The sequence below is a fragment of the Raphanus sativus genome, chromosome 4 (genome assembly GCF_000801105.2).
Source record: "Raphanus sativus cultivar WK10039 chromosome 4, ASM80110v3, whole genome shotgun sequence".
In the NCBI taxonomy this organism is placed as follows: Eukaryota; Viridiplantae; Streptophyta; class Magnoliopsida; order Brassicales; family Brassicaceae; genus Raphanus; species Raphanus sativus.
The window spans coordinates 45,610,452-45,623,648 of NC_079514.1; the positions used below are offsets into that span (position 1 = coordinate 45,610,452).

The 13,197-nt window shown below is 35.7% G+C and overlaps 4 protein-coding genes across 4 annotated transcripts; 2 read left to right on the forward strand and 2 right to left on the reverse strand.

The window, feature by feature from the left end:
• The first annotated feature begins 250 nt into the window (after nt 1-250).
• Nucleotides 251-2,530, forward strand: LOC108855152 (fasciclin-like arabinogalactan protein 15). Its single transcript, XM_018628890.2, has 2 exons — nt 251-1,651; nt 2,356-2,530. The coding sequence occupies exons 1-2, from the start codon at nt 388-390 to the stop codon at nt 2,412-2,414; spliced, it is 1,323 nt and encodes a 440-aa protein (XP_018484392.1). The 5' UTR covers nt 251-387; the 3' UTR covers nt 2,415-2,530.
• Nucleotides 2,531-6,330: 3,800 nt separating this feature from the next.
• On the forward strand, nt 6,331-7,715 carry LOC108854869 (RNA-binding protein CP33, chloroplastic). Its single transcript, XM_018628535.2, has 4 exons — nt 6,331-6,749; nt 6,832-6,933; nt 7,000-7,311; nt 7,394-7,715. The coding sequence occupies exons 1-4, from the start codon at nt 6,369-6,371 to the stop codon at nt 7,529-7,531; spliced, it is 933 nt and encodes a 310-aa protein (XP_018484037.1). The 5' UTR covers nt 6,331-6,368; the 3' UTR covers nt 7,532-7,715.
• On the reverse strand, nt 7,599-9,667 carry LOC108854868 (uncharacterized). Its single transcript, XM_018628534.2, has 12 exons — nt 9,580-9,667; nt 9,437-9,457; nt 9,250-9,350; nt 9,120-9,177; nt 8,992-9,035; nt 8,840-8,920; nt 8,689-8,759; nt 8,489-8,599; nt 8,335-8,417; nt 8,029-8,245; nt 7,876-7,959; nt 7,599-7,791 (listed from the first exon to the last, which is right to left on the reverse strand). The coding sequence occupies exons 1-12, from the start codon at nt 9,599-9,601 to the stop codon at nt 7,722-7,724; spliced, it is 963 nt and encodes a 320-aa protein (XP_018484036.2). The 5' UTR covers nt 9,602-9,667; the 3' UTR covers nt 7,599-7,721.
• Nucleotides 9,668-11,362: 1,695 nt separating this feature from the next.
• LOC108848635 (syntaxin-122) lies at nt 11,363-13,014 on the reverse strand. Its single transcript, XM_018622051.2, has 2 exons — nt 12,363-13,014; nt 11,363-11,994 (listed from the first exon to the last, which is right to left on the reverse strand). Exons 1-2 carry the CDS (start codon nt 12,934-12,936, stop codon nt 11,531-11,533), a joined length of 1,038 nt encoding a protein of 345 aa, XP_018477553.1. The 5' UTR covers nt 12,937-13,014; the 3' UTR covers nt 11,363-11,530.
• Nucleotides 13,015-13,197: the final 183 nt, after the last annotated feature.

Sequence of the window (13,197 nt, forward strand, 5' to 3'; positions counted from 1 at the left end):
AGTAACCGACACACACAACACGAGGCTCAAACTCAGAAATAGCCCAGAAGCTGATGAGTTGTTGAAAAAGCTGAACTCTTGGCTTCAAGTTTAAAAAGACGTCACCATAACTTTTACTTCCCGTGTGGACCTCACTCTTGTCCTCCAAATCGCCAAATGAATCCCAATTAAATAGAAAACAATTAAAGAAAAGCATTAAACCCACCCACCTAAAATCATTAAATATCTAAGAAAATGAAACACGAACAAAAAAAAAATTGGGAAGTAGAAACATCACAATCATAATCAAAATCACATCACCTTACCAAATCTTAATTCACAAACCAAACCTCTTTAAATCGCCGACACTTTCTATTCTTCCTTCTCTCACTCTTTCCTTCGACCACCATGGAAGGCGTCTCCAACCTCCTCTTCTCCCTCCTCCTTTTGACTGCCTCCTCCATTAGCACCACCGCATTACCCGATAAAACCGGGTCGAGTCAAATAAACTCCAACTCCGTCCTCGTAGCTCTTCTCGACTCTCACTACACCGAACTAGCAGAGCTCGTGGAGAAAGCTCTTCTCCTCCAAACATTAGAAGAAGCCGTTGGTCAACACAACATCACAATCTTCGCTCCTCGCAACGAAGCTTTAGAACGTAACATCGACCCTGAGTTCAAATCTTTCTTGTTACAACCCAAGAATCTCAAATCATTACAAACACTCTTGATGTTCCACATTCTCCCCAAAAGACTCACTTCTACTCATCTCTCCGCCTCGTCCGTCGTCAGCCACCGTTCTCTCTCCAACGATCACCTCCAGTTCACCGCCGGTAAAGTCAACTCCGCCGTAATCACCCGACCCGACGATGTAACCCGACCCGACGGAGTCATCCACGGGATCGAACGTCTTCTAATCCCTCGCTCCGTTCAAGAAGATTTCAACCGCCGTCGTAACCTCCGTTCCATCTCCGCCGTGTTACCGGAAGGAGCGCCGGAAGTAGACCCGAGAACCCACCGTCTCAAGAAAAAACCCGCACCAGTCCCCGCCGGAGCACCACCGGTTCTCCCGATTCACGACGCAATGTCACCAGGCCCGTCACTAGCTCCGGCTCCGGCGCCAGGACCGGGCGGGCCTCGCCACCATTTCAACGGAGAGGCTCAAGTCAAAGACTTTATCCACACTCTGCTCCATTACGGTGGATACAACGAGATGGCGGACATTCTCGTCAACCTCACTTCTTTAGCCACCGAGATGGGTCGGCTCGTGTCGGAAGGCTACGTGTTGACGGTCTTAGCTCCTAACGACGAAGCTATGGCTAAGTTGACTACAGACCAATTGAGCGAACCGGGAGCTCCAGAGCAAATAATGTATTACCATATCATACCGGAGTATCAAACCGAGGAGAGTATGTACAATTCTGTACGCCGGTTTGGGAAAATCCGGTATGATTCTCTCCGGTTTCCTCACAAGGTAGAGGCTCAGGAGGCAGACGGTTCGGTTAAATTCGGTCATGGTGACGGTTCTGCTTATTTGTTCGATCCTGATATCTATACAGATGGACGTATTTCGGTTCAGGGGATTGACGGAGTTTTATTCCCGGAGGAAGAAACTCCGGTTGAGAAGAAATCCGTCGGTTCGGTTGTCAAGACAACCGCTAAACCGAGAAGAGGTAATCAATTTTTAATAAATTTCAAGCTTCTTAATTTTGGTCATTAGCTATCTGATCTTGACGTTGTAGCCCCAAATTATTTAATTTTAAACTATAACATATATATAACACCATTAAAAAGTTTTTGTTTTGTTTGTTTGAAACATCATTAGAATAACCTACATTGCTTTAGGAATTTGTGTGTGTGATTTAGCTCTACCTGATGGAAAATATAATTGAACCATGATTATAAAAAGATAAGCATATAGTTAAGTCTTTGCAATGAGAGAGAAAAGTGAGACTAGACGTGTGAGAATGGAGACAAAGTCTCGTTAACAAACTTTGGTATGATAATATAATATATGTTCCAATAGTATTAAATAATTGTGTGGGAATAATTTGGATTATAAACTATATAATCATCCACCGACGAAGAATCCCATGTTAATAGTTAAAAGAAAACCACAAAGTGCTTCTTTTCTTTTTCAAAAGTGGAGTTGAGTCATTTTGGTTGACATAGACAACTTGCTCTGGTTCATGACACCTTTTTTGTTCTTAATATACATATACTTGAACATTAAGTTACAATAAATCATTTTAAAAGTTGTTTTCTTTTTTATTGTTGATTTAAAACATTGTCATCAGGAAAAACGAACTGTTTGGATAATAATAATTTCCTACAACAAAAAATAATAATTTCTAACTCAATTTGTATTATATTGCAGGGAAATTGATGGAGGTAGCATGCAGAATGTTCGGTTCACAATTTCACACATGTCAGTGAGATGGCCAAATTTTATCTGGACATGATAAATTTTTATATCTGTAAACATGTGAAAAAATTTGTGAACAGAATGAAAAGTAATAATGTAAATGATCAATTTTTGGCTGGTTGCAACATATGTGTTCAATTAAAATTTTAATTGTTTTGAAAGTTGACAAAAAAAATTGTTTTGAACTGAACTAACTAAACCATACATATATCTTCCGAGCAGCTTTAGTTTCTATATGCCGTTTGCCTAGTAAATCACCTTTCTAGGACTTTTCTGTTTTTAAAATGGGATAATTTGCGAAATGACTAAATCTGCAAAGAAGATTAGTGTATATTATTGATTAGCAGGTGAAGGAGAGATGTACAGATGACTTGGATAAAGTGAATGACTAATATTTACAGCAAACTATTTGTATTCGGGAGAACATAAGTAAACCACATCATATACATAATAACCACATACAATTTATGGGTGTGTTATTCTATTTTTACGAAGTAGTCTAGAACACGAACATGACATCTAACCCCTACATATTAGACACTCTCACATCAGCTAAATAATATATCAAAACCCCTAATTATAAAAGCTAAACCGTAATTAGTAAACTATAAACCCAAACATAATGAAATCTAATATTTGTACCTAAGGTGAGCTGGTTATACTTTTCTCATTTGCAGTTATCCGGTAAACATACATATCACACATAATATATGGTCAGAAATGAAAGAAGAAAGAGACACACGTTACACGTTAATTGACCACGTACATATACAATGAGTGTTCTATTTCATATTGTCGAGATAGTATAAGATGACTAAATCCACACCAACAATCTTTAAATATTAAACACTAATACAACCCGAATTTTCTACACCATATCACTAAAGTAGTATAGAATTCCAAATCCACTCACAACTCGTAAATATTAAACTTTACTCCAAACCTCCATTCCTAAATACTTAACCTTAAACCTTAAACCTCACGCTTCCCTCAAGATAATAAACCCTAAACGTTAATTACTGAACTCAAAATTCAAATATAAAACCTCACAGATGATAAACCCTAAACCCAAATATAAATTCTAAACATTAATTATTAAATTCTAAACCCACAATCTTATTTGCAAAAATATGACAATACAAAACACACCACTGATTAGTAAAGCTAAACCCTAATCAAGGAAGTATAAACCAAATATAATGTATATAATATGGTTACTATACCCAAACCTCTACTTCGTAAATCTAAACCCTAGTCAGGAATCTATAAACCCAAATACAATCTATAAATTGTTTTTAAATATTAGACACTTGAAGGCACATTCATTTGGTTATATATATTATACTATTTCTTTCCCCGAATATAATATGGACGGCAATATCCTTTTTTAATTCTTCTTTTTTTGAAACATGCCGATACATCTTCACTTTGTTCATTGTTGTTATTCTTCACTCGCTATTTTCACTACCATATAGAGATCATCTTCATCTTCTCTCATTTTTCCGACGCAGCGACGCTTTTACCGGTCCGCCTTTCGTTACTCTTCACCATTAGATCACTAAAAAAAAAAGAAACGAAAACAGAGTATGAAAACAAAAGCATAATGTGAGAATCAATGATTTAAGAGAATGAGTAAAATAAAAGAGTTGTTGTGTCTGCTCACCATGTACTTTTTTATCATTGTCCTTCTCGTGAGAAGAAATTCAGTTCAAGAAGATGTGTAAATAATGAAATACTACGTTCATTTTCATCTTCCTTAAAATCTATGTTACATAGAAACGGAAGCGGGTACGCGGAAGCGGAATCGTGTGGAAGCGTAGAATCAAGAATTTAAAAAAAAATAGGAAGCGGAAACGTGTCGGAAGCGTATATATATATATATATATCAAAATAAAAAATGTGACTAACAATTATATGAAAATATATAGATTACAAAAAATATATATATATCAAAATATATAGCTTACAAATGTGACTAACAATTATATGATTCAAAATAAAATAGAAAATTTGTTCATTTATAATAATTTTAAATGATTTTATATTAAACCGTGAAACTATACATAAACTAAGTTTATAAGATATTATTAAACTAATTATTTTTAATATTTCGTAAATAATTAACATACTATATTTGAATATAGACAATATATCTCTAATAAACCCTCAATGCATAAAGACAATATATAGTATTAGTTTTAATGTTTGTGTATATATATTCTCTACTTCACTGTTATATAAAAACAATGTTTCTTATATCTATATTTATTTATGATATTGTATTTTTTTTTTAAAACGGGAGCGTGATTTCAAAATGGAATCGTAAGCTTCCAACGTGTTTTTAAAGAAGTATTTTTGGAAACGCATTGGAAGCGAGATTCCGAGAGCTTCCACAAACTTTCCATTCTGATTCCGGTTCCGAAGCGGGAAGCGGACGTCCGGCAAAGCTTCCATGCAACCTAGCTTAAAACTATCTAATTATCTTGAGAGATGAAGATGAATACAACGTGACCACATATTTTACTTGTTACATTAATTATTTATTTTGTTGTTTTTGATAGTAGATTTCACCGGTTGAATGTGGAGGCAACATAACAATATTATATATAAGAGACAAATTATATACGTGATGTAGAATTTTTGGTTAGTCACTGAATTATAATTTGTTTGAATGTTATACAACTCAATTTCCCTTGGGTTTGGGACACTAGAAATCTCTCTTGGGAAGCTGCTTTACTAGGCCAAGGCATATAATGGGTGTGAAACCAGTGACAAGAGCATATGTGACATGTAACAATCGTCATTTAAATTCAGGCATATGGAAACTTTGATATGCATTTGAGAGAACTAACCGATGTTTAAGAAATTGATAGCCGGTAGTTAGGTGCATGTGCCTAATCTGATATAGATAGTGTTTCTCAAAAATCGATTAAAAATTGTTTCATTTATAATTGATTTGCCGTGTATACCCATTTTCAGAACAAAGAAACTAACGCATTGTTCTGCATAAATTTGAGACAACTTTTAAATTCATACATCTTTAGAGTGATTATAGTCTCTTGCAAATTTAGGCACATGGAATTTTTTTCAGATTGAGTGACCAAATCAATTCTTTTCATTAGCTATGCATTTCATATGTACATATATAAAAGAAATGACCAAAGGACAGACATCCTCGTCAGAAAGGATCATCATGAAAGGGATTAGTGTTTCATCTTCTTTAGAAGGAATCATCCTGCTTGGTTATCAGCAAAACATCAGTTGATGGTTAAGAAAAGAAAGAAATATTTTAAGCATTGATTCTATTACTGCAGAAACAACAATGGGAAAACAAGATAGAAATGGAATCATGAACATCGTCAGTCTTGGTAAATGCCAAATCTGAGACACTAACAGGAACTCTAGTACACTAAGTTTCAACAATGGTACTCACAGTAATAACAACATACGGAACACACACACATATTAGGAAAGCCAAGAGTGCATACCTTGGTGGTCTCTCTGATCAGGGCCGGCTGAAGTGGGGGACAAGCATTACGATCATCTAGGACCAAATCTTTTATCTCCCTATTTTTTTATAGTTAAAAGTTTGATTTTTAATATATGTATTTTTTATACAAAAATATAAAAATATTTTAAATTATTTTATAAAGTTTCATCTAAAATATTTTTTAATAAAAACAATCATTAAATTTTTTTAAAAAATATTGTTTAAGGGATTAAATTTTTCTTTGGTCCAAAATCCCCCATAAAATTACTAAGCTGGTCATGTCTCTGATGGTACAGTATTTGGCTGATCATGCTCCAGTGTTTTAAACCGATTGTCAAACCAATCAATAACTGAGTTTTCAAACCACCAAATTAAACCGAAGTCATAATCGATTTGAACCGAAAAATTGAATTTTTTTTTTAACTTATCCACACTCCTTCCTTCCTTCTCTTCCCTCACTCCCCCCCTAAAGAAAATGTCGTCTTTAGCCTATTGTCCCTCCGCCGTCGCTGTATCTCCCGCTTCCTCCGCCGCTACCGTTAACCCCTTATTCTCCTCCCTCAGACTCTTCAATCCCTTTCCACCAAAATCCTTCAAACTCGTCGCCAGTTTCCTCAATCCCATCTCACTCCATCCCAATATCCGTCGCCACCGTTTCTCCTGCGCCGCCGATACCGAAGACGAACTCCCCGTCGCATCAGAAGACGAAGAAGAAGAAGAAGAAGAAGATGTGAAACAGACGACGCAAGCCAGTGGTGAGGAAGGGAGGCTGTACGTTGGAAACTTACCATACACAATCACTTCTTCTGAGCTCTCCCAACTTTTCCGACAAGCTGGAACTGTCGTAGATGTTCAGGTTCGTGCTCTTACCATCTTCTTCATGTCTTGAAGACTTGAAGTTCTGTCTGATTGTTTTAAAAATTTGATATTTGTTGCAGATTGTGTATGACAAAGTCACTGACAGAAGCAGAGGGTTTGGATTCGTAACGATGGGAAGCATCGAAGAAGCTAAAGAAGCTATTCAGATGTTCAACACCTCTGTAAGCTCTCATCCTCATCTTGTGTTATCTGTTTTGATCCAAATATGATTATGATTGGTTCTTTAGCAAATTGGCGGTAGAACTGTGAAAGTGAACTTCCCGGAGGTGCCAAGAGGCGGAGAGAGAGAAGTAATGAGAGCAGCCAAGATCCGTGATGGTAACCGGAGCTATGTTGACAGTCCTCACAAGCTCTATGCTGGGAACCTTGGTTGGGATCTGACCTCACAAGGTCTGAAAGATGCATTTGCTGACCAACCTGGTGTGCTTGGTGCTAAAGTTGTGTATGAAAGAGACAGCGGGAGGTCTCGGGGGTTTGGTTTCGTCTCTTTTGAATCTGCACAAGACCTTCAGTCTGCCCTGAGGGCCATGAATGGCGTGGTAAAGGCTTTGCTCTTTCCTGTTTGGTTTGGTTTGGTGATTTGGGGTTTGAGACTCACTAGTTTTTGGTATTGGTTCTTAGGAAGTTGAAGGCAGAGAACTGAGGCTCAATTTGGCTTCAGAGAGAGCCACCGTGTCTCGTCCTTTTGTAACACAAGTAGAGACTGAAGAGGGCAACAGTCTTGAGAGCAGTGAGGTGCTTTCAACCATCAGTACATGAAGCAGCAAAAGCACAATATCTTGTTTGTATTCTACTGACTAGTGAGGCTAAAGAAGAAGATAATATATGAGATAAAAGAAAATGAGATTGACTGTCATCTTTATTCAAAAATGTTTTCTTCCATTAAATGCTTTAATGTATAATCTTTCTGTCTCATTAGAAAGGTAAAATATTTTTGTAGTGACTTCTGCTAGTTGGTATTGTGGTGACCGGAAAGCAGAGCATCTGCAGCAGAATCCAAGTCCTGGGGGAAGAAAACTCTGCAGAAATATCAGCAAATCCGTCAGGAAAAAGAAAGCTTCACTACAACAATGACTCAATCTGTTAATGTTGAGAGAACATGCCTGCAAGTGTTGTGGTACAAGGTTGAGCTAAGTTGATTAATATCGCCAATTCCTTTATGGCCAGCCACAACCTCAAGAACTTGCCTGGACAATAAAAATGATTGCTAAGCAGAGTTTTTTCTAGAATTTATGACAAGATGAAACTACACTCACCGAACCAAGCAAGGCTCGTTACGGCCTTTGACAATGCACTCTTGATCATACTTTTCCTTTTTCTTAGAAGGCCAGGTCGACTTTACAAACTTCATCCCGGCGTGTGTGTTCTTGATCTCACAGTACGGAGAGTCGGTTTCGATCATCATCCTCTCTACCGGTATCTCTTTCATTACATCAAGATTCTCAGCTGTTTTCAACGAGCAGCCATTCACACCTAACAAACAGAATCACATGGGCAAAATACAAATACGCCAAGGAGACCAGTCTTTATAAGTAAATACACAATCTAGTGGAAGTCTTTACCAATGTACATATTATCGAAAGAAAGAAGCTTATCACGGTCCAATGCACTTCCAGTAAACGAATGAGCAACCCCTCCAGGGAACCTGAGAGTGGATTATAAAGTCAGAATTAAGACAGGACATGAGAAAACATTAGAGTACAAGTTTTGTTTCACCTGTTCTTGTTTCTTTCAACGATTTCACAGAAATCTGCAGCAGCTGCTCGCATATGTAAAAACATAGGCAACTTTGTTGCATATGCTAGTTCGAACTGCTTCTCAAAATACCTTTCTCACAGAAGACAACAAAGAAGATATTATTATAAAAGAAAGAAGCAAACATATGAAAGATTCAATATTCTTATGACATTACTTACTTCTTCTGGATATCAGCAGGGCAGAACTGAAGCCTATCATAATCCAATCCACATTCACCAATTGCTACCACCTAATACTAATCAGAAAGTGAGACCAAACACGAAACCGACATGAAACCTAAAACAAATTCCAAATCAGATGAAACAGCACCTTCCCTTTCTGCATTCCTTCATTGGCTAATGAAAACAGATCCTGGTAGTGCTTCTCCGGGTCACCACTCTCTTCAAATTCCTAATGATTAAAGAACAAGATTAAAAGCCAAGCTATTAAACTGAGAAACTCAAAAAGAAAGAGACACTAACATTGCATCTAGTTGGATGAACCCCAACGGTACAGAACAGCCTTGCTGCAAGTGTAAATCCATCACAGTAAGAAAGAAAAGAAAAAACATCTAAAAGACGGAACATCAGTAAAGTCAAATAAAACAAACCATCAGTTTCTGCAATTGCAAGAGCTTCTCTTGATTCTTCCAGTGACCCACCAGTTACCTGTTCAATAAAATTGGAATTTTAGTAATTCAAAATTGATTTTAAAAAGAATCGATAAGAGTGACTCTCAACTATGATTCTATCGACTCCGGCAGACCAAGCTCGGTTCAAGACGGTTGCAATGTCCGGGAGATGACAGTTCTTTCCATGGTAAACTCCCTTGAACATCCCATCTGTTTTTAAAATTCGACCAATTCTCAATGTGATCAGAAGATAACTTGATTGTAAAAGAAAGTCACGAAGTGTCTGCGCAACTGACCTGTGAAGTTAACTGCTATGTCTGATCTTACGCAGAAGAAAAGCCACAATACACAACAGATAAAAGGCATTAATCACAAACGGGATCGTTGTATATTAGAAGAAGAATAGTAATTGACGAAACAGATATGGAATTTGACTTGCCTATCATCCTCAACGACGCCATTGTTGAGAGAAGAAACAGAGAGAATGGCACAACACAACAAACCTTTGTTTCTTCTTTTCCACATGGGTTTTGTATTAATAACGGGCTTTTCAAACGGCCCATTAGTATATGTTTATTTTAGTATCTTTTAGAATATCTCCAAAAAATACTAATAATCTATTATGAAACTTTTAAAACTCTATATTTAAAGTTCAAAGATGTTCTTATTCAAAAGTATAATTTTGACCTTAACTTCAAAATTATTTTTATTTTATAATATGGTCCTTATGTTATCATAATTAATTTAAATTCATAAAAATTGTAAAATAACTAAGAACATATATAAAAATATCGCAACATTATTAATTACTATAATGTTATATTAAAATAGATATTTTACATAGAAATAAAATTATTAATGTTAAAATTCAAGAAAATTACTAGATATTTTACATAGAAATAAAATAATTAATGTTAAAATACAAGAAAATACCATTTTATTCCATAAAATTATTTTCATAATGCATATATGATCAACTAGTGTATTTCGAAGTAAAACGACTCTTTTTATTTTTAATTTGTAATCTACAAAATAATTTATTTTGAAATGAGGTGACCTTAAAATTTGTAAGTTGTAAATACATTAGATCAAAACAATACAGTAAAAGAAAAAAATAAATATTGCTAAAACACTTAATTTCTATCGATGATATTAATATTCGTGAGTACATTGGATCTAAATAAGAAAGTACAGTACAAAAAGACAGACAACAACAATCATTTTCAGTTACACAAAATTTGTTTAGATAATATTCCTGAGATTTTGGAGGTCTCAGATCAAATTTACCTAATATTAGTGTTGTTGTAATATTTAAATTTGTGTAATAGTTATATGACTCCATGTAATTTTATAAAAGCTTTTTTGTTGTTAAGTTTATTTTTTATTGTTGTTTTCTAAATCTAGTTTTAAAGTATTTTAAATCTTCTTTTACAGTTTTATTTAACTTTATGTGTAAAATTTAAATTTATAAAAATTGAAATTTTTGTGAGATATAATATTTTATGAATTAATACGATAAAAGATAAAATATTTGAGAATTATAAATGTGATGTATAATTGTAGAGACCAAAATGTAAACACAAATATGAAACTTCAAATTTGAAGTTTTGATTAGTGAAATTTCAAATACAAAGTTTCATTTCTCAAAACTTCAAATTTTTTTGAAGTTCTTTCTTCGAGCAAAAGATTTTATTGAAATTATAGAGTGTCTTCCACCACGACCGTTTCAAATTATTTATGGACCATGTTTAAAAAATATTAATGGTATATTTAACGATGTAGTTGATTAGTTTTTTTAAATTATAGCTTTATTTAATATATATTTGACGTCTTTTTGAAATTATCAACTCTAAATTTAATATTATGTCTAAAAGTTTTTAAATCTTATATTATTTTATATATTTATTTTCAAATTTTTTAAATTTCTTTTTTATTTTTTAACTCGAATCCTGTTTAACCGCTCTACTTGCACTTACACGCGCTATTAGACGGTCTGTCTTCCAGAGATGTTCATAGCGTTATTATACTTATATTGACCCTTTCTTGATATTTTCTTTGTTCAAAAACTTATTTGATTTAAGTATTTAACACTTAACGTGGCAACTAAAATTTGACTTATTTACGGATTCTAGCAACCATTGCACCAAGATATGATTTTCTTTTGCAGACACAAATATCTTCTTCTTTTTTTCCTTTTTGCAAACACGCATATGAAAATGCAATTAGCGGAAAATTTATATTATTGCGTTACTTATATAGCAGACAAATAATATGTGCTGTGAAATATGTATATACAGAATGATCCAATCAAAAACATAATAAAATAGTAATCAAACTCGAAAGCAGAGGCCAGTGCATATACTGAAAGAAAACTAAAAAGAGAAAAATAGTTAACGAAGTAGCCGACGGGTCAGAGCCGGAGGTGGCGGTGGCTGAGCTTGCACCGAAGTGGATTGACGGGTCGATCCTCCACCACCACCACCACCACCATTATTATTGTCCCAAGGCTTAACAGTAAACAAAACAACTAAGACCACAATAATGATCAATAGCAAAATGGCATAACAAGTCCACTTGCGCGTGTTCTTCTGATAGAACCGAGCCTTAACAAGCTTGTCCGCACCAGACCGAACTAGCGAGTTTGCTCGTTTGACGTGGCTTTCAATGTCTTCAAGCTGTTCACCTTGGTGCTCAACCAACACGGCCATATCAAGAAACACCTGATGCAGCTCGTTCAAACTCTTCTCAATGTCTTTCACTGCGTCGTGTCTCTCTTGTATCTCGTTTATGGTGTCCAAGATCCTACCTCTACCTTGCTCTTGTATTGCTTTCTGCAAAAACGTTTCGCTTTCTCCTGCAATATTTGTAGTTCCAATTTATATCTCATTAATATCATGTTTTTATTTGTCAAAAAGAAACATGTTTATAGAATATCAAATGTTTAAACTAATAAAATGTCGACAAAAACTAATAAAATGATAAAATATTAAATTCTGCTCTTATTTGACTACTAAAATTCGTTGAAACTAATAAAATGATTAAATATTCCCTTTCTCTTTTTAAATTGACTAATAAAATTATGTAACGTTTATTGTTTTTTACTAATTTAACAGAAAATAATCATAAAACAAAAAAATTTAAACGGAGAAATAATTAACAACCTTGCGCTATTCTCTGGCTGTTTGAAATTTAAATTAACAAATAATCGGAGGAAACTATCACCTGTGGATATTAGGCGATCGACGGTATCTTCGTCGGCATTTTCGCCGGTGACGGTGAAGTACAAACGGTTAATAGTGTCTCTGTACTCCGCCGAGATCGTCTCTCTCACTCGCATAAAATTGTTCATAGCATCCTTCAGCTTCTTCCTTAGCCCATTAACCACCGACGTTCTTTGCCGGTCAGACGATGAACCCGGTCCGCTTTCCGGTAAACTCCGGTTCACTTCGTTGGCACGATCCAGCGCCTGGAGGTTTTCTTTCACGCGTCTGGCCGTCTTTAGCGCCGCCGAGACGTCGGAGTCCATCTTGTCCTTGAGCTCCTTGACCGCTTTAGCGTTATGAAGCGTCTTGCTCTTGTCGTGGCTCAGCTGGAGGCTGTGACAGAGGCGGTCAAGCTCTTTCAGATCGCTGCTCACTTCCTCCACGTCGACGAAGAACTTGTCGAGGTTGTTTCCACCGCGGCAGCTTCCGCCGGAGGCGTACTTAGCCTTTGGCATCTCGATGTTGTGTGAGTGTGGCGGTGATGAGTCGTCTGAGACGGAGCGGTTGAAAGAGCGGGAGAGAAGATCGTTCATGGTTGATGGGCGTGAAACTCTCTTCGGGAAAGATATTTTAGTTTTGTAAAATTCAAAGGAGTTTGGAATAAAAATCTTTGATCAAAGTTGGGTTGGTTTTATGTGAATTTATAATTGAACGAGTAGAGATGAAAACTCTCCGTTGAAACGCGGTTATGAAATTAGAAGTGCATTTGTCAAAAAGGTAAAGCCTCCGTCTTTCAAACGCGTATCTCAACTACTAAACCGTTATGTTGGTTTTCTTTAACCAAACCAGGTAAA

Excerpts from the sequence above, each read along its gene's own strand:
- LOC108855152 (XM_018628890.2), top strand. The coding sequence starts at position 388 with ATGGAAGGCGTCTCCAACCTCCTCTTCTCCCTCCTCCTTTTGACTGCC. Across the intron at positions 1,652-2,355 it reads AACCGCTAAACCGAGAAGAG|GGAAATTGATGGAGGTAGCA; the intron begins GTAATCAATTTT and ends ATTATATTGCAG.
- LOC108854869 (XM_018628535.2), top strand. The coding sequence starts at position 6,369 with ATGTCGTCTTTAGCCTATTGTCCCTCCGCCGTCGCTGTATCTCCCGCT. Across the intron at positions 6,750-6,831 it reads GAACTGTCGTAGATGTTCAG|ATTGTGTATGACAAAGTCAC; the intron begins GTTCGTGCTCTT and ends TATTTGTTGCAG. Across the intron at positions 6,934-6,999 it reads TTCAGATGTTCAACACCTCT|CAAATTGGCGGTAGAACTGT; the intron begins GTAAGCTCTCAT and ends TTGGTTCTTTAG.
- LOC108854868 (XM_018628534.2), bottom strand. The coding sequence starts at position 9,601 with ATGGCGTCGTTGAGGATGATAG. Across the intron at positions 9,458-9,579 it reads GGCGTCGTTGAGGATGATAG|ACATAGCAGTTAACTTCACA; the intron begins GCAAGTCAAATT and ends GCGTAAGATCAG. Across the intron at positions 7,960-8,028 it reads AACGAGCCTTGCTTGGTTCG|GCAAGTTCTTGAGGTTGTGG; the intron begins GTGAGTGTAGTT and ends TTTATTGTCCAG.
- LOC108848635 (XM_018622051.2), bottom strand. The coding sequence starts at position 12,936 with ATGAACGATCTTCTCTCCCGCTCTTTCAACCGCTCCGTCTCAGACGAC. Across the intron at positions 11,995-12,362 it reads CGATCGCCTAATATCCACAG|GAGAAAGCGAAACGTTTTTG; the intron begins GTGATAGTTTCC and ends CAAATATTGCAG.